This window comes from Chiloscyllium plagiosum, unplaced genomic scaffold (genome assembly GCF_037043375.1).
Source record: "Chiloscyllium plagiosum isolate Xiang-an unplaced genomic scaffold, Cpla_swu_hap1 HiC_scaffold_30, whole genome shotgun sequence".
NCBI classification, from domain to species: domain Eukaryota; kingdom Metazoa; phylum Chordata; class Chondrichthyes; order Orectolobiformes; family Hemiscylliidae; genus Chiloscyllium; species Chiloscyllium plagiosum.
This window is the reverse complement of record NW_028270168.1, coordinates 54,059,930-54,081,994: the sequence shown is the minus strand read 5'-3', so window position 1 is coordinate 54,081,994 and position 22,065 is coordinate 54,059,930. Positions and strand designations below refer to the sequence as shown.

The 22,065-nt window shown below is 42.6% G+C and overlaps 1 protein-coding gene across 1 annotated transcript in view; it reads right to left on the bottom strand.

Moving 5' to 3' along the window:
• Positions 1–22,065, bottom strand: part of kcnq4 (potassium voltage-gated channel, KQT-like subfamily, member 4) — a 789,375-nt gene that overhangs the window by 12,094 nt on the left and 755,216 nt on the right. Inside the window, exons 12-13 of the mRNA XM_043717965.2 lie at positions 11,702–11,833; positions 10,555–10,690 (exon numbers count right to left, since the gene is read on the bottom strand). Coding sequence (XP_043573900.1) covers positions 10,555–10,690; positions 11,702–11,833 — 268 coding nt within the window. The remainder of the gene's footprint in view (positions 1–10,554; positions 10,691–11,701; positions 11,834–22,065) is intronic.

The window sequence follows — 22,065 nt, the reverse complement described above, 5'->3', positions numbered from 1 at the left end:
CCCCCTCCCATTTATCTCTCCACCCCAGAGGCTCTCTGCCTCATTCCTGATGAAGGGCTTTTGCCTGAAACGTCAATCTTCCTGCTCCTTGGATGCTGCCTGACCCGCTATGCTTTCCCAGCACCACTCTAATCTTGACTCTAGCGAGTAATGCCTCCATCCCCTAAATGAATAGAAAAAATAGTGGAACCATTTGTCAAAATATTCCAGAACTCACTGGATTCTGGGAGGTACCAGCAAAATGGAAAACTGCTAATGTGACATTACTGTTCAAGAAGGGCGAGAGACAGAAAGCAGGAAACTATAGGCTAGTTTGCCTAACATCCATTGTTGGGAAAATGCAAAATTATTAAGGAAGAAATAGCTGCTCACTTAGAAAAAATTAACAGTCAAACAGTTAAAAACATAATTTGTGAAAGAGAAATCACATTTGACAAATTTGATAGAGACCTTTGAGGAAATAACAAGCAGAATATGTGGATTTGCAGAAGGCATTCAATAAGGTGCTATTGAATAAAAGGTTACTGTACAAGATAGCAGCTCACGATATTGAGGGTATATATGCCTATGAATTGAGAATTAGTTAAAATACAGAAAACAGTCACAATTTCTGGCATCTTTTTCAGGTGGAAATATGTTACTAATGGAGTGCCACAACGATCAATTCTAGAGCCTCAATTGTTTACTATGAATGACATATGTGTAACGTATCCAAATTTGTTGGATACAAAAATAGGAGGGAGGGCATGCTGTGATGGAGACAGAATGAATCTGCAAGGGTATAGAATAGAAGACATAGATTAGTATAGCAAAGTACAGGCCCTTCAGCCATCAATGTTTGCCAACCTTTTATCCTACTCTAAGATTAAACTAACCTACATACTCTACATTTTATAATCATCCAATGTGTCTACCAAGAGTCGCTTAAATGTCCCTAATGCATCTGACTCTACGACCACAAGTGGCAGTGCATTCCAAGCACCCTCCACTCTCTGCGGAAAAAAAACCTCCCTCTGACATCTCCCATAAACCTTCCTCCAAATACCTTAAAATTATGCTCCTTTGTGATAGCCCTCTATCAAGTTACCTCTCATCCTTCTTCGCTGCAATGAGAAAAGCCCTAGGTGCCTCAACCTTTCTTCATAACACATGCACCCCCGTCAGGCAGAATCCTGGTAAATTTTCTCTGCACCCTCTCTAAAGCTTCTTATAATGAGGTGGCCAGAACTGAACACAAAATTCCAAATGTGGTCTAATCAGGACTTTATAGAGCTGCAGCATAATCTCACAGCTCTTAAACTCAATCCCCCTGCTAATGAAAGTCAACACACCGTATATCTTCTTAACAACCTTATCAACTTGGGTGGCAACTTTGATTGACCTATGAATGGGGACCCTAGATCCCTCTTTTCATCCACGCTGCCAAGAATCCTGCCTTTAACCCTGTCAATTGCATTCAAATTCGACGTTCCAAAATGAATTACTTACACTTTTCCAGGTTGAACTCCATCTGCCACTTCTCAGCCCAGCTCTGCATCCTGTTAATATTCCATTGTAACCTACAAGCTTAGTATCATTGGCAAACTTACGAACCCATCCTTCCTCTTCCTCATCCAAGTAATTTATAAAAATCACAAAGAGCAGAGGTCCCAAACAGATCCCTGCGGAACACCACTGGTCACCAAGCTCCAGACTGAATACTTTCCATCAACTTCCATCTGCTGTCATCTGTGGGCCAGCCAATTCTGTATCCAGACAGCCAAATTTCCCTGTAACCCATGCCTCCTTATTTTCTGAATGATCCTGCCATGGGGAACCGTATCAAACGCCTAGCTAAAATCCATGGGCATCACATCCACTGTTCTATCTTCACCAATGTGTTCTGTCACATCCTCAAAGAATTCAGTCAGGCTTGTGAGGCATGACCTGCCCCTCACAAAGCCATGCTGACTATTTAAACTATGGCTTTCCAAATAATCATACTTCCTGTGTCTCAGGATCCTCTCCAATATTTTGCCCACCACCGACACAAGACTGACTGGTCTGTAATTCCCAGTGTTATCTCTATTCCCTTTCTTGAACAGGCGAAAAACATTTGCCATCCTCCAATGATTAGGTACACACACACTAGTGGACAGTGAAGATGCAAAGATCATTGCCAAAGATAGGTTGAATGAATGGGCATAAATTTGCCAGATGGAGTTTAACATAGAAAAGTGTTAAGTCATACACTTTGGTAGGAAGAATCAGAAGGCATATTATTATTTAAATGAAATCCAATAAAACATGGTAAAGAGGGATCTAGGTGTTCTTTTGCATGAAATGCAAAACATTAGCATGCAGGTGCAGCAAGTAATTAAAAAGACAAATGGAATTTTGGTCTTTATTGCTTGGAGCTTGAAGTTTAAAAATAGGGTTAGTCTTATTATAACTGCTCAAGGCTGAGCGTGAGGCTGAGTGCTGTGTTCATGTTTAGTCTCTGCATTTAAAGAAAAGATACATTGACATTGGAGGAATATTGAAAAGAGATTGACATGGTTGATTCCTGGGATGGAGGGGCTGACTTATTGCGAATGGCTAAACAAGTCAGGCTTTTCATCAATAGAGCTAAAAAAACTGAGGGGTGATCTTACTAAAACACACAAAATTCTGAGGTGGCTTAGCAAGGTAGACTTTGAGAAGATGTTGGGGGGGGGAGTAAGGAGTGGAGCTGGAAAAAGCACAGCTGGTCAAGCAGCATCGGGGAGAGGGGGAGGAGTCAGCGTTTCAGGTTGGAACCTTTTATCGGGACTGGGGAGGGAAAGGGAGCTGCAAAATAAATAGAGGGAGGAGGGGTGGGGCTGGGGGAAAGGTGGGTGGGATGGCCACTTATTGGTGCAGATAGGAAGTGACTGTGATTGGTCAGTGGGAAGGATGAAGCAGAGAGGTGGGAAGGAAGATGCACAAATCCAGTCAAGTTAAGGGGGGCAGGGTGGAGAGGGAGGCCTGGGTCTGGGATGAGGTGGGGTTGGAGAGATTTGAAAGCTGGTGAATTCTATGTTGAGTCTGTATGGTTGTAAGCTCCTGAGGAAGATGATGAGATGTTCTCCTTCCAGTGTGCATGTGGGCTTGTGTTGACGATGGACAACACCCAAGAAGGGCATGTTGTCGGGGGAGTGGGACTGGGAATTGAAATGGATGGCGACTGGAGATGAGCTTGATTGGAGTGTACGAACCATAAATGTTCCCTGAACCACTCTGAGTTTGCGCTCGGTCTCTCCGATGTAGAGGAGACCACATTGGGAGCAACGGATGCAATAAATCAGATTAGAGGACATGGACGTGAATCTTTGCCGGATTTGGAATGATTCTTGTGGCTTTGGACAGAGGTGAGAGGGGAGATGTGGGGGCAGGTTTTGCATCCCCTGCGGCTGCAGGGGAAGGTTCCAGGTGTAGGGGAGGGGTTGGTGGGGACTGTGGACCTAATTAGGGAGTGCGGAGAGAGAGATCCCTGCGAAAAGTGGATAGGGTGGAGAGAAATATCATTTTGGTGGTAGGGTCCAACTGCAGGTGGCAGAAGTGGCGGAGGATGATGTGTTGGACTTCGGAGATGAATGGGTTGCAATGTGAAGACCAGAGGGACTCTTCCCTTGTTGTGGCTGGGAGGATTTTGTGTGAGGTCAGAGGTGCAAGAAATGGAGGAGATGCAGCTGAGGGTAGTGTTGGTCGTGAGTGAGGGAAAATTACGGTCGTTGAAGTAGGTGGACGTCTAGGATGGCCTTGAGTGGAACTGCTCATCCAGGGAGCAGACATGGCTGAGGCAGAGGAATTGGGAGTATGGGATCGCATTTTGCAGGGGGTAGTGGGAGGAGGTGTAACTGAGGTAGCTGTGGGACTCATTGGGCTTGTAATAGATGTCAGTGCTGAGTTGGTTGGCGGAGGTGGAGGCAGAGAGGTCCAGGAAGAGCAGGGAGGTATCAGAGATGGTCCGGGTGAATTTGAGGTCAGGGTGGAATGTGTGGATGAAGTGGGTGAACTGTTCGAGCTTCTCGTGGGAGCACGAGGCAGCACCAATACAATCATCGATATAGCAGAGGAAAAGGTGGGTTTGGTGTCAGTGTAGCTGCAGAAGATGGACTGTTCCATGCATCCTATGAAGAGACAGGCATAGCTTGGTCCTAATTGGGCAAGTGTGGCCACTCTTCTGGTTTGTAGGAAGTGGGAGGATTGAAAGGAAAAGTTGTTAAGGGTGAGGACCTGTTCTGCCAGGCGGATATGAGTGTCAGTGGAGGGGGACTGGTTGGGTCTGTGGGAGAGGAAGATACAGAGGTCCTTGAGGCCCTCTAAACATCATGTGTGGAGAAACTGGATGGTCACGCTGAAGATGAGGTGTTGGGGGCTGAGAAACTGAAAGTTGTGGAGAAGGTGTATGGCGTAGGTGGTGTGCTGAACGTAAGTGGGGAGTTCATGGACCAAACAGGACAGGACGGAATTCAAGATTGAATTTACTCTGCAATTTGAGAGGGAGAAGAAAGAATCAGAGGTAATGCTATTACAGCTGAATAAGGGCAACTACAGAGGTTTAAGGGTAGAGCTGGGTAGAACTGACTGGGAGAGGAGCATAGCAGGAAAGACACTGGAACAGCAGTGGCAGGAGTTTCTAGGAGTAATTCAGGAGACACAGCAGAGATTCATTCCGAGGGAAAAGAAGCGTGATATCGAAGATGAGGCAACCATGGCTGACCAGGGAAGTCAGGGATAGCACAAAAACAAAAGAGAAAGCATATAATGTGGCAAAGACAGAGGGAAACCAGGAGATTGGGAAGCTTACAAAGACCAACAGATGGCAACAAAAAAAGAAATAAGGAAGGAGAAGATTAAATATGAGGGTAAGCTAGTGAGTAATATAAAGGAAGACTAAGAGTTTCTTTAGGTATATAAAGACAGGCAAAAGAGAGACAAAAGTGGATATTGGGCCACTGGAAAATGATGCTGGAGAGATAGTAGTGGGGAGCAAAGTAATGACTTAGAACTGAGTAATTACTTCGCTTTAGTCTTCATGGTTGAAGATATGAGTAATGCCCCAAAAATTCAAGAGAGTGAGGGGGCAGAGCTGAAAATGATGGCCATCACCAAGGAGAATGTGCTAGAAAACCTGAAAATGGCTAAATACCCTGGACCAGATGGACTACACCCCAGAGTTCTAAGGGAAAAAGCTGAAGAGATAGTGGAGATGTTAGTGGTGATCTTGAAGGAATCACTAGAATCAGGGATGGTTCCAGAGGACTGGTAAATCACTAGTGTGACACCCCTGTTTAAAAAGGGAGGAAGGCAAAATTACAGGCTGATTAGCCTCACCTCGGTCGTGAGTAAGATCCTGGAATCCATTGTGAAGTATGGGATTTCTGAATACTTGAAAGTGTATGGTAAAATGGCAAAGTCAACATGGTTTCATCAAGGGAAGGTCATGCCTGAATCCTTTGAGGAAGTAACAAGCAGGTTAGACCAAGGAGAGCCAATGGATGTTATCTACCTCGACTTCAAGGTGACACATAGGAGGCTACTGAGTAAGCCAAGGGGCCGTGGTGTTAGAGGCAAGGTGCTAGCACAGATAGAAGCTGGGCTGTCTGGTAGAAAGCAGAGTGGGGATAAAAGGGTCCTTCTCAGGATGGCAGCCAGTGACAAGTGGTGTTCCACAAGGCTCAATGTTGGGACGATAACTTTTCACTTTGTACATTAATGTTTTAGATGAAGGAACTGAGGGCATTCTGGCTAAGTTTGCAGACAAAACAAAGTTAGGTAGAGGGACAGGAAGCATTGAGGAGGCAGGGAGGCTGCAGGAGGATTTGGACAGGTTAGGAAATTGGACAAAGAAGTGGCAGATAGAGTACAATGTGAGAAAGTGTGAGGCCATACACTTTAGTAGGAAGAACAGAGACATGGGGTATTTTCTAAATAGGGAGAACATTCAGAAGTCTGGAAAGAGACTTGGGAGTTCTAGTCCAGGATTGTCTCAAGGTAAACTTGCAGGTTGAGTGCGTAGTTAGGAATGCAAATGCAATGATGGCATTTATTTTGAGAGGACTTGAATATAAAAGCAGGGATGTACTTCTGAGACTCTATAAGGCTCTGGTCAGACCATATTTGGAGTATTGTGCACAGGTTTGGGCTCCATACCTTAAGGAGGATGTACTGGCCCTGGAGTGTGTTCAGAGCAGGTTCACAACAATTGTCCCAGGAATGAAAAGGAACGTTTGAGGAGTCTGGCTCTACACTTGATGGAGTTTGAGGGATGAGGAGGACCTAATTAAAACACACAAAATACTGAATGGCCTGGAAACAGCAGATGTTGGGAAGATGTTTCCATTGGTAAGAGACTAGGACTCGAGGGCACATCCTTAGAGTAAAGGGAAGACCTTTTAGAATGGAGATAAGGAAAAACTTCTTCAGCCAGAGAGCGGGGAATCTATGGAATTCATTGCCACAGAAGGCTGTGGAGGCCAGGTCATTGAGTACATTTAAGACTGAGATAGATAGATTCTTGAGTATCAAAGGGATCAAGGGTTACTGAGAACAAGTGGGAGAATGGGGTTGAGAAATTTATCAGCCACAATTGAATGCTGGAGCAGACTCAATTGGCTGAATGGCCTAATTTCTGCTCGTATGTCTTACGGTCTTATGGAGATGAGTTCAGTGAGGCAGGAGCAGGCAGAGATGAATGGTAGACTGCGGCAGTCAGGTTTATGAATTTTAGGGAGAAGATGGAAGCAGGCAGTGTGGGGCTATTGGAATTATGAGGTTTGAGGCTGTGGATGGAAGATCTCCTGAGGTGATAAGATTGTGGGTGACCTTGGGGATAATGGTTTGGTGATGAGAGGTTGGTCACGATCGAAGGGGTAGTAGGAGGACGTGTCAGATTGGTAGGAGGTTGGTGTTGGGGTGGAAGGAGTGGAGGGCTGCATGTTTGGATAGGGACAGGTTGAAGTAGGTCGGGGGTAGAGGGATTGACAGCAATTGAAGATGAAGAGGTCAAGGGAGGGTAGGAAACCAGCACAGGAGGATGGAGCTTGTTGGAGAAGGGGTCTTCAGAGGGTGGGTGGGATTCATGTTTGAAGAAGTAGGCATGGAGACGGGTGGTGGCAAAAGTGCTTGACATCTAGATGTGTGAGAAATTCATTGATGTGGGAATAGTGGAATGAAAATGAGTCTTTTGCTGAGGTTTGACCGCTCATCCTCAGTGAGGAGTAGATTGGGTGGGGAGGGGGGGTGTCGAAATTGGTAAATAGCTGGCAGGTCTTGGGGTTGGAGCCTAGTGCTGAGCAAGGTGTTTCCAATAAGCGTGGAAAGCTCAAACTAGGGTCATAATCTTCCAAATTTTTCAGACCTCGGGATGTTCCTAGGGATTGGAGGGTGGTAAATGTAACTCCAGCATTTAAAAAAAAGAGGGAAAATACAGAGAAATATAGTCCATCAGTAACATCATAATTGGGATATACGCTAGAGTCTATTATAGAGGATGTAATAACAATATTTGGAAAGCATTAATGGAATTAGACAAAAATTAGCACGGGTTTATGAAAGGCAGGCCATGCTTAACCAATCTTCTGGAAGATATAGTACATCTGGATTACAAGAAAGTTTTGATAAGGTCACTAAAAGAAGCTCGAGGACAAAATTAAAGCATAAAGCATCGGGAAAAATGTATTGGCTTACATTAAGGATTGATTAATAGACTGGAGACAGAGAGTGGGGATAAATGTATCTTTTTCCAGATGGTAGGCAGTGATTACCACAAGGGTGAGTGCTTGGGTCCCCAGATATTTACTGTAGAGATATGATCTGGATGAGGGAACCAAGTGCAGTATTTCCAAATTTGCTGATGACATGAAACTAGGTAGGATTATGAATTGTGAGAAGAATGCAAGGAAGCTTCAGGGAGATCTAGATAAATAGAATGCAATATAAAGTGAATAAAGTGAATCACGGGGTGGCACGGTGGCACAGTGGTTAGCACTGCTGCCTCACAGCACCTGAGACCTGGGTTCAATTCCTGCCTCAGGCGACTGACTGTGTGGAGTTTGCACATTCTCCCCGTGTCTGCGTGGGTTTCCTCCGGGTGCTCCGGTTTCCTCCCACAATCCAAAAATGTGCAGGTTAGGTGAATTGGCCATGCTAAATTGTCCGTAGTGTTAGGTGAAGGGGTAAATGTAGGCGAATGGGTCTGGGAGGGTTGCGCTTCGGCGGGTCGGTGTGGACTTGTTGGGCCGAAGGGCCTGTTCCACACTGTAATTAATCTAATCTAATCTAAAATGGGAAGGTGCACACATTGGCATGAATGTCAGAAAGGAGAAAGTGAGGACTACAGATGCTGAATGTCAGAAAGACAGTATTATTTAAGTGGTGATGTATTAGAAAGTGTGGGAGTATAATACAATCTGGGAGTCCTTGCACATCAGACAATGAAAGTAAACAGGCAGTAGCAGCAAGCAATTAGAGAGGCAAATGGTATAGTGACCTTCACTGCAATAGCATTTGATTTCTGGTATATGCGTTTCTCAGTGCAATTACTTTGAGGACTTGGTGAGTCCACACTGCAGTATCGTGCATAGTTTTGGTCTCCCTATCTAAGAAATGATATACATGCTGTAGAGGAAGTGCAGTGAAGGTTACTTGGCTGATACCAAGGATTGAAAAGTGTGCTGCGCTTTTCCAGCACCACACTTTTCAACTCTGGTCTCCAGTGTCTGCAGTCCTCACTTTCTCCTGATACCAAGGATGGCAGGATTGACCAATAAGAGGTTGATTTGACTGGGTTTTATTTAGTAATTTAGAAGAATGTGAAGGAATTTGATTGATTCAAATAAAATTTTATAAGGGCTAGGCAGACTACATGCAGTTAGGATCTTTTCCCTGATTCGGAAGTCTAGAACCAGGGGACAAGAGATGGGGTAGACCATTTAGAACTGAGATGAGGATCAATTTCTTCACTCAGAGGGTGGTCAACTTGTGAAATTCGCTACCACAGTAGGCTGTGGAGGCTAGGTCACTGAGTATATTCAAAAAATAAATTAATATATTTTAAGAGATTAAGTCATCATAGCAGGAAAAGGCATTGACATAGAGGATCAGCTATGACCATATTGAAAAATGGAATAAGCTGAACTGGCTGAATGGCTGAATCCAATGACATTGTCATTGCATTACCAAACCTCCTTTATTTATTTATGGGATGTGAGTGATGATGGCTAGGCCAGCATTTATTACTCATCCCTATTTGCCCTTGAGAAGGCAGTGGCTAGCTATCTTCCTGAACCACTCCAGTCCATGTGGTGTAGGTGGACCCTCAATGCTGTTAGAGAAAAAAACTCTAGCATTCTGACCCAGCAACACGGAAGGAATGGCGACTTATTTCCAAATCTGGATGGTGAGTGGCACGAAGGGAAACTTGCAGATGGTGTTCTCATGTATCTGCTGCCCTTGTCTTTCTAGATGGTAGTGGTTGTGGGTTTGGAAAGTGTTGTCTCAGGATGTTACTTGCCACTTGTCAGCCAAAGCTTGAATATGGTTGAGATCTTGTTGGTGTGGAACATGGACTGCTTCAGTACCTGAGGAGTCATGAATGGTACTGAACAATGTGTAATCATTTGCAAACATTCCCATTTCTGACCTTATGATGGAGGGAAAGTCATTGATGAAGCAGCTGAAGATTGTTGGGCTAAGAACACTACCCAGGGGAACTCGTGCAAAGATCCTGGAGATAAGATGACTGATCAGCAAAAAACACAACTGCATTGCTTTCTGCTGTATATGACAGCAAACAATGGAGAATCTTCCCTCTGATTTCTACAGACTATAGTTTTGCTATGGGTCCTTAATGCCACATTCAGTCAAATGTGGTCTTGATGTTAAGGACAGTAACTCTCACCTAACCCCTTTGTAAATCAGTTCTTTTGTCAATGTTTGAACCAAGACTGTAAGTAGGTCAGGAGTTGAATTGCCCTGCTGGAACCCAAACTCAGCATCAGTGAGCAGGTTATTGGTGTTTTCTCCTCTTTCCTTGATTATATACATGAGAGAAATAGAAATGAATGCCTTAACATATAAGTGAGAGATTCTATCAGTACTGCAACATCAGTTAACAAGGAGTGGACATCAAATTGAAAAGGATGACATTTAGATAGATTACCAATGGAGAATATTAGTAATAATCAGATGTGCTACATGAAGTTTAGTGGAAAATGATGGATAAAAGCTTGCTTGCTACTTCCTGAAGCTTTGGGACTTTTCCTGTAAAAACCTACTCTCTGTCCCAATACTTGTTTTATCACTGCTGGTAACGGTTCTGATTAATGTTGTTCAAAACATTTGAAGAAAATTGTGGGTACGGTTTGGGGAAGGTGCAACATCTATAATAAAATGTAACTGGCCAGACTTCCGTCTTCATATTTGAGGGCCGGGGGAAATCCTTTGATCTGCAGAACAATGAAGACTCTCCATGCCACAGATTCAGTTGGTATCAAGTGGACTATTGTGGTGTTCAGTGCAATGCTATGTTCCAACCATGGAATAAATTACCTGTTTTTCCACTTTCATCACCCGTCCCATCATGCTCAATTCATCAAAGGGTTCCAGTTCTGGTGGGACTTTCTCTCCTTTCTCACGCAACTTCTTGTCTGTGGGCATCTGACCTTTCCCAATGATTTGGTCAACTCTACAATGAAATAAAACATCAAAGTCAGCAAAACCCAAAGCCATTTCCATATTTCTTCCGGTTTATTATGCTTAAGAAATAAAAAAAGAACCCAAGGCTTGTCGCAGAACTGCCATTCTCTTGAACCTTGTTTATTGGAAATTAGTGAATGCAGTGTGCACTTTTATCCAACAATTGATATTGACGTTCAGAAATTTCAAACAACTTTCTCACTGAGTGCCTTATGTAGGAAGTCAGCATGAGTGTGCTGGGCAATGTAGTTTTTCACTTTGCCTTGCTGAAGCTTTTCAAAGCTGCAGCTAATGATGGGATGTTAAATAATTTAAATTTGAAACAATATAAAGATCTCTCTTCTAATATTATACAGGTACATGTCCTAAATTTAGCCTCCTTTTCAGGCTTAATGCAGAAAGGCTTGGTTTACTAGGCCTCGGTGAAACCTTACAATTGACAATTCCAGCATTGCTTGTGAGTCAGTGGGAACAGGAGTGTTGGCTTTGGAGAGGATACAGTAAAGATTCATGAGAATGGCCTCAGGGATGAGAAACTTCAGTTATGCCAATAACTGGATAAGTTGAAATTGGGAGAAGAGACATTTGAGAGTGGAATTCATTGAGGTGTTCAAAATCAGGAGGGATCTTGACTGGGTACATTGGGAGATACAGTTCCCATTGGTAGATGGATCGAGAATCAAATAAAGGTAATTGGCAACAGAAGCAATTGAGATATGAGGTAAAACCTGCTCATACATGAAATGGTTAGGGTCTGCAGTGCACTGTATGAGTGTGGTGGAGGCTAGCATTCACGGCTTTCAAGAAAAAAATTGGATAAACACCCAAGGAGAAAAGTATTTGCAGGACTACAGACAAAGCAGAGATTGTTATTGTTGCAGGGAGCCAACATGGCACAAAGAGCTGTGCTTTAATACATGTGATCACTTTCCATGACAAGCCATTAAAGTAGGGCCATTCTATGGCAGCAGATCCTTGACTGAGGTGAGAACAGACATACCTGGATTGGAGGCTCTTGATTCGGCCAAGCATATCCAGGTGACCAGCAGAATATTGCTCAATCACATCTTTTACGTCATAAGGTCGCAAAGTCTCTTTAAATTTTCTCTTTGCTACAAGAAATTTCAGAATCCTACAAGGAGAAGAAAGTGAAAAAAACATTTGGGAAATGCATCAGCAGGTGCTTTCAGATTACTTGATAGCTATAGTTTGACCTATAATTTGAACAAGAGGAACCAAGTTTACGAGCTGAGAGACCTAGAGAACTGGCATTAAACTAGATTCAACAAGGTCATGGTTAATCTTTAGCTTGAACTGGTATTAAATATTTCAATAATACCTAGAACATTCCACACCAGCATGTTCCCTTTGTTTTTCCCCCACAGTTTCTGGATTTTTCAGTTGGATTCATGATTATTAACTCAGCAGAGAGCCATACGAGTACCTGAACCATGAGAGCAAATTTGAGTGTTTCATTGCAGAAAAATGGTCTGTGATAAGACAATAGCACGAATTTAGCAAAGGAGGGCCCAAAACTAAACTGATGCAGAAAGGGAAAAGTACAATGTGAAAGTAAACAAGTCAGGAACATTAAAACAAACTTCTATAAGTATGTGAAAAGGAAAAATAGGCAAAGGGAAGTGTGGATCCATTACAGACAGAGACAGGAGAATTTATTACAGGGATTGAGTAAATCACAGAAATGTTAATCAAATACTTTGAATCTGTGTTCATAGAGGAAGGTATATAAAAAGCTGTTATAAGCAGTTGGTAACCAAGGGATTAGTGAGAATGTGGGACTGAAGGAAATTATTAGTAAAAATGTAGTACTAGAGAACTTAATCGATCGCAAATTGATAAATCTCTTTGGATCCATTGATTTCAATAGAATCTGGAAAGGCTCCTGCAGATTCTAAGGAAGCAAATGTAAGCCCACTTTTTAAGAAGGGAGGGGAGAGAAAAAGGGGGAATTGTAGACTTGCTATCCGGACATCAAAATTAGAGAAATGATAAAATCTACAATTGACACCGAAAGAAAAACAACGGTAGAGTTGGGCAGAGTCAACATGAAATGGAAACTATGTTTGGCAAAGCTGCTGGAACTTTTTAAGGACGTATCTAGCAGAATAGATAATGGGGAACGAGTTCATACTGTGTGTTTGGCTTTCTTTATGGTCCCACATAACAGGTTATTAAACAAAGGTTTGAGATATTGTCTTAATATTGCAATGTGGATTGAAAATTAGTTAATGGACAGAAAACAGAGAATAGAAATATAGAACTAATTTTCAGCATGGCAGGCTGATATTGGGGGATTGCCCTATGAGCAGTGATTGAGAAGACAAGTCTACATTCTTTACAGTTTAGAAGAATGATCTCATTGAAACATATAGAATACATGCAAGACTTGACAAAACAAATGTAGAATAGATGTTGTCCTTGGGCTAGAGGCGTAAGATCAGGAAATACAGCCTCAGAAGTGGGTATGTCATTTTGTATTGAAATGAAGAGGGTGGCAAATCTTTGGAATCCTCCATACCAGAGGGCTGTGCAGGATTAATCATTGAGTATATTCATGTCTGACATTGATGCATTTATGGATTTTAAAGCAATCAAGGGATTTGGGGACAATGTAGGAAACGCTAAAGATTAACCATGATCTAATTGAATGTCAGAGAAGGCTTGATGGCTGAATAGCTTACTCCTACTCCTATTTCTTATGTTTCATGTGACTGAGTACAGACCCCATTCACTGATGCAAAAGGATAACTTTCAGTACTTTCAATAATTATTTGTCAATATGGTAACTGACATGTTCATAAAACAACAGAAACAGTGAGAAAAATAAACTAATTTATAACGAGAACACTTCAACTCCAGGACATCGCTGCAAGAGTTCCTCAGGGTGGTGTCCTAGGCCCAACCATTTTCAGCTGCTTCATCAATGACCTTCCCTCCATCATAAGGTCAGAAGTGGGAGTTCACCAAAAATTGCACAGTGTTTAGCACTATTTGCAACTCATCAGATACTGAAGCAGACTCTTCTCAAATACAACAAAATCTGGACAATACCCAAGCTTGGGCTGACAAGTGGCAAGTAATATTGCCACACAAATGCCAGATTATTACCATCACCAATTAAAAAAAACAATCTAACCACCGCTCCTTGACATTCAATGGTGCTACAATAATTGACTACCGCGTTACCAACATCCTGGTAGTCACCATTGACCAGAAACTCCACTGGACTCGCCACATAAACAGTGGCTATAAGAGCAGGTCAGAGGCTCGGAATACTATGAGCAACTCACCTCCTGACTCCCCAAAGCTTGTCCACCAAGTCCACCTGTCCAAGGCACAATTCAGGAATGTGATGGAGTACTCCCCCACTTGCCTAGATCTGTGCAGCTACAACAATACTCTAGACGCTTGACATCATCCATGACAAAGCAGCCTACTTGATTGGTACCACATCCACAAGCATCAACCCCTCAACCACTGACAAGATGCACTGCAGACATTCACTGAAGAACCTCAGACAGCACCTTCCAACCCCATGACCACTTGCATCTAGAAGGACAAAGGGAACATCACCATTTGCAAGTTCCCCTCCAAGCGACTCACCATCCTTGCTTGGAAATATATCGCTGTTCCTTCATTGTTGCAGGGTCAAAATTCTTGATTTCCCTACCAAATGGCATTGTGGATCAACCCACAAGTGGACTGCAGTGGTTCAAGAAGGCAGCTTATCATAATTTTCTCAAGGGCAACTAGGGACTGGCAATACAGCGGCCAGGCAGTGACATCCACATCCCACAAATTAATTTTTTTTTAAAATCAATAACACCCAGTGCATCAGTTATCAAGAAAAAGTTCTGTACACACTTATAGGATTGAAATTATATAACTTTGGGTCTGCTGGAATGTCAGCACACTGTCACAATGACACTCTGTTCTCTGTCAACACTATCTTCAGGGCTCAGTGATTAGCACCGCTGCCTCATAGCACCAGTGACCTGGGTTCGATTCCACCCTCAGGCAACTGTCTATGAGCTTTAATATTCATTGGTTGAATCCTACAATTGTTGAATCCTCCACAATCAACATCCTGGACCCTAGCATTGAAGTTTAGTATTAAATTGAACTGCATCTGCCATATAAATACTGTACCTACAAGAGGCTAGGAACCTTGCAGTGAGTAACTACTTTCTCCAGCATTAAATGTCAGCTCAGCCATATCCATATCCTAACAATCATCTTATTACATTCTTCATAATTATAACGCCCTCCATTTGGACAAGTTTTAATTTTTTAGACAGAGTAATATCTCAAATTCCTCTTTACATCTGTAATCCTCAGACCTGCAAAAAGGGCTCATTATAATCAGAAAAAGTTTCAAGTACAACTGTACCACCAGTCTGTTTGTTTTATTGACTGGGCATCCTACATATGAACTACAGTGCTGAGAGGGCTGCAGCTTTGAGACCATCCATTTTAAATACCCCCACACTACAGGCAAAGTTAAAAGGAAAAGATCTCTCTCACTCAGTCAATGTTGAAAAGAATCAGAACAATAGAAATTCAGCTGAGTGCAAACAAAGAATCTTAAAATCAAATGCTCAACTGTCAAGTTCAATAATATCTACCAATGTCGTCCAATAAGAGCTGCAACACTGACTTATCTGCTCGTCATGAATAATTCAGAAATTGATCTGCATTTTTAAATACCTTTTATCTTTTTGAACTCACCTCTTATTTCTACTGCATGTTTGTGTGTTACACAATTGTTTCTTTTGGTATTTAGACATTTGAAATTAATTTAGCAATTCAGTTTATTTAGTAATTAATAAACCCATTCTTTTTGTTAATTGGGTTACTTTTAAAACATAGATTCATTTGGGTCTGGGAGAAAGGTATCTACAAGGGGATTCTTCTAAGTTAACCCTGAGCTGAAAGTGTGTTGCTGGAAAAGCGCAGCAGGTCAGGAAGCATCCAGGGAACAGGAGAATCGACGTTTCGGGCATAAGCCCTTCTTCAGGAATGGGGAAAGTTTGTCCAGCAGGCTAAGATAAAAGGTAGGGAGGAGGGACTTGGGGGAGGGGCGTCAGAAATGTGATAGGTGGAAAGAGGTCAAGGTGAGGGTGATAGGTCAGACTGGGGTGGGGGCGGAGAGGTCGGGAAGAAGATTGCAGGTTAGGAAGGCGGTGCTGAATTCGATGGATTTGACTGAGACAGGGTGGGGGGAGGGGAAATGAGGAAACTGGTGAAATCCGAGTTCATCCCTTGTGGTTGGAGGGTTCCTAGGCGGAAGATGAGGCGCTCTTCCTCCTACCGTCGTTTTGTTGTGGTCTGGCGATGGAGGAGTCCAAAGACCTGCATATCAGGTGGAGTGGGAGGGGGAATTGAAATGTTGAGCCACAGGGTGGTTGGGTTGGTTGGTCCGGGTGTCCCAGAGGTGTTCTCTGAAAAGTTAACCCTGAGGCAATTAACTGACAGGGTGGGTAAATACAGAAGGGGAGCAAGTTCATCTCTCCAGGAACTTAATGTTTTGGGATATTACCTGTGAAACTAAAAAAAATTGGGAATCTCACCTTGGATCTCTCCTAACAAATTAGGGACTTCTGCTGTGATTTGAATCCACAGATGAAAAAACAAAACTGGAATGAGCAAATTGTTAACTTGACACCTTGTTTTAAAGCGAAAAGAACTGCAGAACTTTAGTCTACATTGTTACAGTATAGAAATGCTTACATTACGAACATTTAGGGACATTACTTTGGAGAATTTAGACATTCTGTCCCATGAACAGTTAAAAGATTGAGCAAAGTACTAGGGTTTAGAATGTCAAAAAAAGCTACAAAAATCAAAATAGTGGACAACAGTTTATGTTTGGAACAGAGGACATTGAAACAGAGAGTAATGGTAGAGAGATTAAAATTGGAGCAGCAGAAAGTAGAATTTCAAGAAAAAGAAAACACGGAGACAGTGAGAATGGAGGAAGGTAAAGAGAAAACAAGAGAGAAATGGGCAAGGAGGGAAGAGAAAGGATTTCAGGAAAAACAGCAAGAAAAGGAGTTTGAATTAAGAGAGCTTGAGCTGAGGAGCAGGAAGATACCAATGGCTCAGACTACTTATTTAATTCTGAAGCTCGAAGACTGGTAAGTAGAAGCATCTTTTTTGAGAGGAAAGCATGATAGTTCAATTGACCACCAGAACAGAAAATGTTGAAAAAACTTAGCATGTTTGGCAGCATTTGTAGAGAGAAAAACAAAGCTTACTTTGAATTTGAAGGATCACTCGTCTCAAAATGTTAACTCTGGTTATATCTCTACAGATGCTGCCTGACCTGTTGAGTTTCTCCAGCACTTTCTGGTGTTGTTTCAGATTTCCAGCATTCACAGTTCTTTGTTTTTAGTTGAGTTAAATTGGCCAGTCCACCACTGGCTCTTAGTATTGCGGAGCAGGCTGTCAGGGAAAGTGCGTGCGATTTATTCCCTATTGCTTATGCAGCAGTAAAAAGGGCTACCTGAAGTGCGTATCAGTTACTGCCAGAGGGGTAACATCTTCTGATACTCTCAGGAGACTACCTGACCAGATGTACCTGGAATTTAAAAGGTTTAAGCAATTTGCTTTTGAAGTAGGTATGGACACTTAATACAGAAACGGCATACAAAAACCAGTGCAAAATAATTCTCCATGAGGAATTTAAAAGATCAAACTCTTTCTCAATGAGAATACATCTCAGGCAGGCAGCCACATTGGCTGATGATAATAAGGTGATCCATAAATCCTGTTCTGGAAGAAATTCTTCCCTAATAAAATGGAAAGGATTGAGGTGGGAGAGTGGTAGGAAATGGGGAAATGCAGGAAATGCTAGGACTCCTCCTCAGGACAGGATAAGTAGTGCTAAAATGCAGGGTGAGGCCAAAAATCCTATGTGTTTTCAGTGCTGAAAGATATAGCATGTCCAAGCTAAAAGCTGGAGGCAGGTAGGGCAAAAGACCTTGCAGGAATTATGCAGACAATGTGTGTTAATCAGAGAGTGTATGAGACTTGGTTATGTCTCTGACTGCAGCTGCAAATCCCTGTAAGAGTATTCCTGACAGTCAGCTGAGGCCAAAGAGCAGGTTTCCAAGGATTTTGAAAGACGTGAGGACAAAACTTACAAAACTTGGACATAATCTTTCAGTCTTCCCTGGACTCTGGGGAAGCTGTCAGAAGACTGGAGAATTACAAACATTATAGCTTAGATCAAAAAAGCTTATAAGGATAAGCCCAGCAACTACAAACCAGTCAGTTGAATGTTGAGAGCGGGGAGGCTTCTAGAAACAATTATTTGGCAAGAATTAGTAGTCATGTGGAAAAAGGTGGGTGTATGAGGAAGAATCAGGATGGACTTCTGAAGGAAACATCACGTTGAACTAACTTGCTGGAGTCTTTTTTTTAAAACAGAGGTTACAGTAAGGTTTGGTGAGATTAATATTGTTGATGTTGTAAGTGTGAATTTCCAGAAGACATTTGATGCAGTACCACACAATATACTTTTGAGAAAAGTTATAGGTCATGGTGGGCAGCACGGTGGCACAGTGGTTAGCACTGCTGCCTCACAGAGCCAGAGACCCGGGTTCAATTCCCGACTCAGGCGACTGACTGTGTGGAGTTTGCACATTCTCCCCGTGTCTGCGTGGGTTTCCTCCGGGTGCTCCAGTTTCCTCCCACAGGTGAATTGGCCATGTTAAATTGCCTGTAGTGTTAGGTAAAAGGGGTAAATGTAGGGGAATGGGTGGGTTGCATTTCGGCGGGTCGGTGTGGACTTGTTGGGCCGAAGGGCCTGTTTCCACACTGTAAGTAATCTAATGGTATAAAAGGGACAGTAGCAACACGGATACAAAGTTGGCTGAGTAATAGGAAACAGAGGGTAATGCTCTCTGGTTATTTTTCAGGCTGTAAGAAGATTTGTAGAGGATTCTCTAGGGGTCAGTATTGCATTTTCTGTGCAGGAGACAATTTCAAAGCGTGCAGCTGATATAAACTTGGCAGAATTGTAAAAATGTGAGGAAGACAGTGCAGAACTCCAGAAGGACATTGACAAGTTGCTGCAGCGGGCCAATAGGTAGCAGATGAGGTTCAACACAGAAAAGAGTGTGATATGTTTAGGTTAGAAGAGCATTGAAAGATAATACAAATAATCTCCCAAATAATAGGGAGTACAATTCTAAAGGGATGCAGGAGCACTGATCCTGTACGTATATGGGTACAGATAATTAAGATGGCAATTAAAATATACAGTATCCTTGGCTTTATTAATAGGTTCATTCAGTTCAACTAGAGTGTAGTGTAATGGGTACCACGTTATAGAAAAGATGTAAATGCATCGGAGAGGGTGCAGAAGCAATTTACAAGAATGGTTCCCACAATGATAAACTTCACTTATGAGGACAGATTGAAGTAGTTGAGACTGTTCTCTTTGGAGTGATGGCGAGGAGGAGATTTGATACAGGGTTTTAAAATCTTGAGTGGGGTAGATAGAGTAGATAGGGAGAAGCTGTTCTTGCTCATAAAAGGAACAAGGATGAGAGGGCTTGGATTTAAGGTGATATGCAAAAGAAGCAAAGGTGACGTAAAACAAAAACTTTTCACTAAGTGAGTAGTTAGGGCATGGAGTGCCCTACCTGGAATTATTTTTTAAATTCATTCACAATCCAGAGGGGAGTCTAAGAATCAACCACATTGCTGTGAGTCTGGAGTCACATGTAGGCCGGATCAAGTAAGGATGGTGCATTCCCTCCCTGAAGGATATAAGTGAACCTGATGTTTTTTTTCCTGACAATCAATAATGGATTCATAGTTATCATTGGTGGTCATTCTAGATTTTGTTGAATTCAAATCCATCCATTCTGCCATGGTTGAATTTGAACCCAGGTCCCGGGGTCTAGTGCTAATAACATTAAGCCATTGCCTCCTCAATGTGGTAGAAGAAAATTCAATTGAGTCATTCAGTAAGCACTAGATAATTATTTGGATAGAAATAGTGTGCAAAGGCTTGGAAAAAAGGCAGGAGATTGGCAGTAGGTAATGCTGCTTGTTTAAAGATCTGGTGCAGGCGGGAAGGGTGAATGGCCTCCTGCACAACTATTCTGTGATTCAGTCAATTCTAATGCACTCAAAATCCACTCTTCTATTAAGTGACTGTGGTGAGTGGCATTACTTGGATTTATGTGGCTGACTTTGAGTCATAAGGTCACAGAGCGGTAACAGCACGGCAAGACACCATTCGGCCCAACTTGTCCATGCCGACCAGATATCCCAACCCAATCTAGTCCCACCTGGCAGCACCAAACCCATATTCCTTCAAATCCTATCTATTCATATACCCATCCAGATGCCTTTTAAATGTTGCAATTGTATCAGCCTCCACCACTTCCTCTGGTAGCTCATTCCATACACGTACCACCCTCTGTGTGAAAAAGTTGCCCCTTAGGTCTCTTTTATATCTTTCCCCTCTCACCCTAAACCTATACCGTCTAGTTCTGGACTCCCTCACACAAGGGAAAATATTTTATCTATTTATCCTATCCATGCCTGTCATGATTTTATAAACCTCTATAAGGTTACCCCTCAGTCTCCAACGCTCCAGGGAAAACAGTCCCAGCCTATTCAGCCCCTCCCTACAGCTCAAATCCTCCAACCCTGGCAACATCTTGTAAATCTTTTCTGAACCCTTTCAAGTTTCACAACATCTTTCCGATAGGAAGGACACCAGAATTGCACGCAATATTCCAACAGTAGCCTAACCAACTGACAGCCATGTCGACGACACCAACTTTACCTCTGTCTCCACAAAGACAAACTGATCATGGGTGATTTCAATATTCAGGTGAACTGGGAAAATTGGGTTGGTAATAGATTGCAAGAAAAGGAATTTGTGGAATGCCTTTGGGCGAAACTGGATTTAGTGTTGTGCAATGAGGCAGACTTGATAAGGGAGCTGAAGGTGAAGGAACACTTAGGAGGCAGTGACCATAATATGATTGAATTTATTCTGCAATTTGAAAGGAAGAAGATAGAATCATAGGTAATGGTATTATAGCTGAGTGAAGGCAACTACAGAGGCATGAGGGAGGAGATGGGTAGAACTTACTGGAGGATGAGCCAAGCAGGAAAGACACTGGAACAGTAATTGCAGGGGTTCCTGGGAGTAATTCAGGAGACACAGCAGAGATTAATCCCAAGGAAAATAAAACATGGTACAGGGAGGATGAGGCAACCATGGCTGACTAGGGAAGTCAGGGATAGCATAAAACCAAAGGGAAAGCATATAATATGGTAAAAGAAAATGGGAAACCAGAGGACTGGGAAACTTACAAAGACCAACAGAAGGATGAGAGGGATTTAACTGAAGGGAGTAGATTAAATATGAGGGTAAGCTAGCCAGTAATATAAAGGAGTACTGTAAGAGTTTATTTAGATATATAAAAGGGTAAAAGAGAGGCAAAAGGACATTGAACCGCTGGAAAATGATGCTGGACAGATAATTGTGGGAACAAGGAAATGGCTTAGAACTGAATAATTAATTCATGTCTGTCTTCTTGGTGGAAGATATGAGTAATATCCCAAAAGTTCAGGAGGCAGAACTCAGTTTGGTGGCCATCACCAAGGAGAAGGTGCTAGAAAACCCAAATGGCCTGAAAGTGGATAAATTACCTGGACCAGATGGACTAAACCCCAGGGTTCTACGGGAGATAGCTGAAGCGATAGTGGAGGCATTAGTGGTGATCTTTCAGGAATCGCTAGACTCAGGGAGGGCTCAGAGGACTGGAAAATCACTAATGTGACAGCCCTGTTTAAAATGGGAGTAAGGTAAAACACAAAATTACATACTGATTAGTCTAACCTGGGTCAAGGGCAAGAGTGGTGCATCCTTGAAATTCATTTCGACAGAAGGCTGTGGAGGCCACATCATTGTGAAAGTTGAGATTTCTGAATACTTGGAAGTGTATGGTAAAATAGGGCAAAGTCACCATGGTTTCATCAAGAGGAGGTCTGCCTGACAAACCCACCGGAATTAATTGAGGAAATAATGAGCATGTTAGACCAAGGGGAGCCAATGAATGTAATTCACCAGGACTTCAAGAAGACCTTTGGCATGGGGCTGCACAGGAGGCTACTGAGTAAGATAAGGGCTCATGGTGTTAGAGCGAAGGTGCTAGCATGGATAGAAGCTTGGCTGACTGACAGAAAGCAGAGAGTGGGGATAAAAGGGTCTTTCTCAGGGTTGCGGCCAGTGATGAGTGGTGTTCCACAAGGTTCAATGTTGGGACCACAACTTTTCACTTTATACATTAATGATCTAGATGAAGGAAC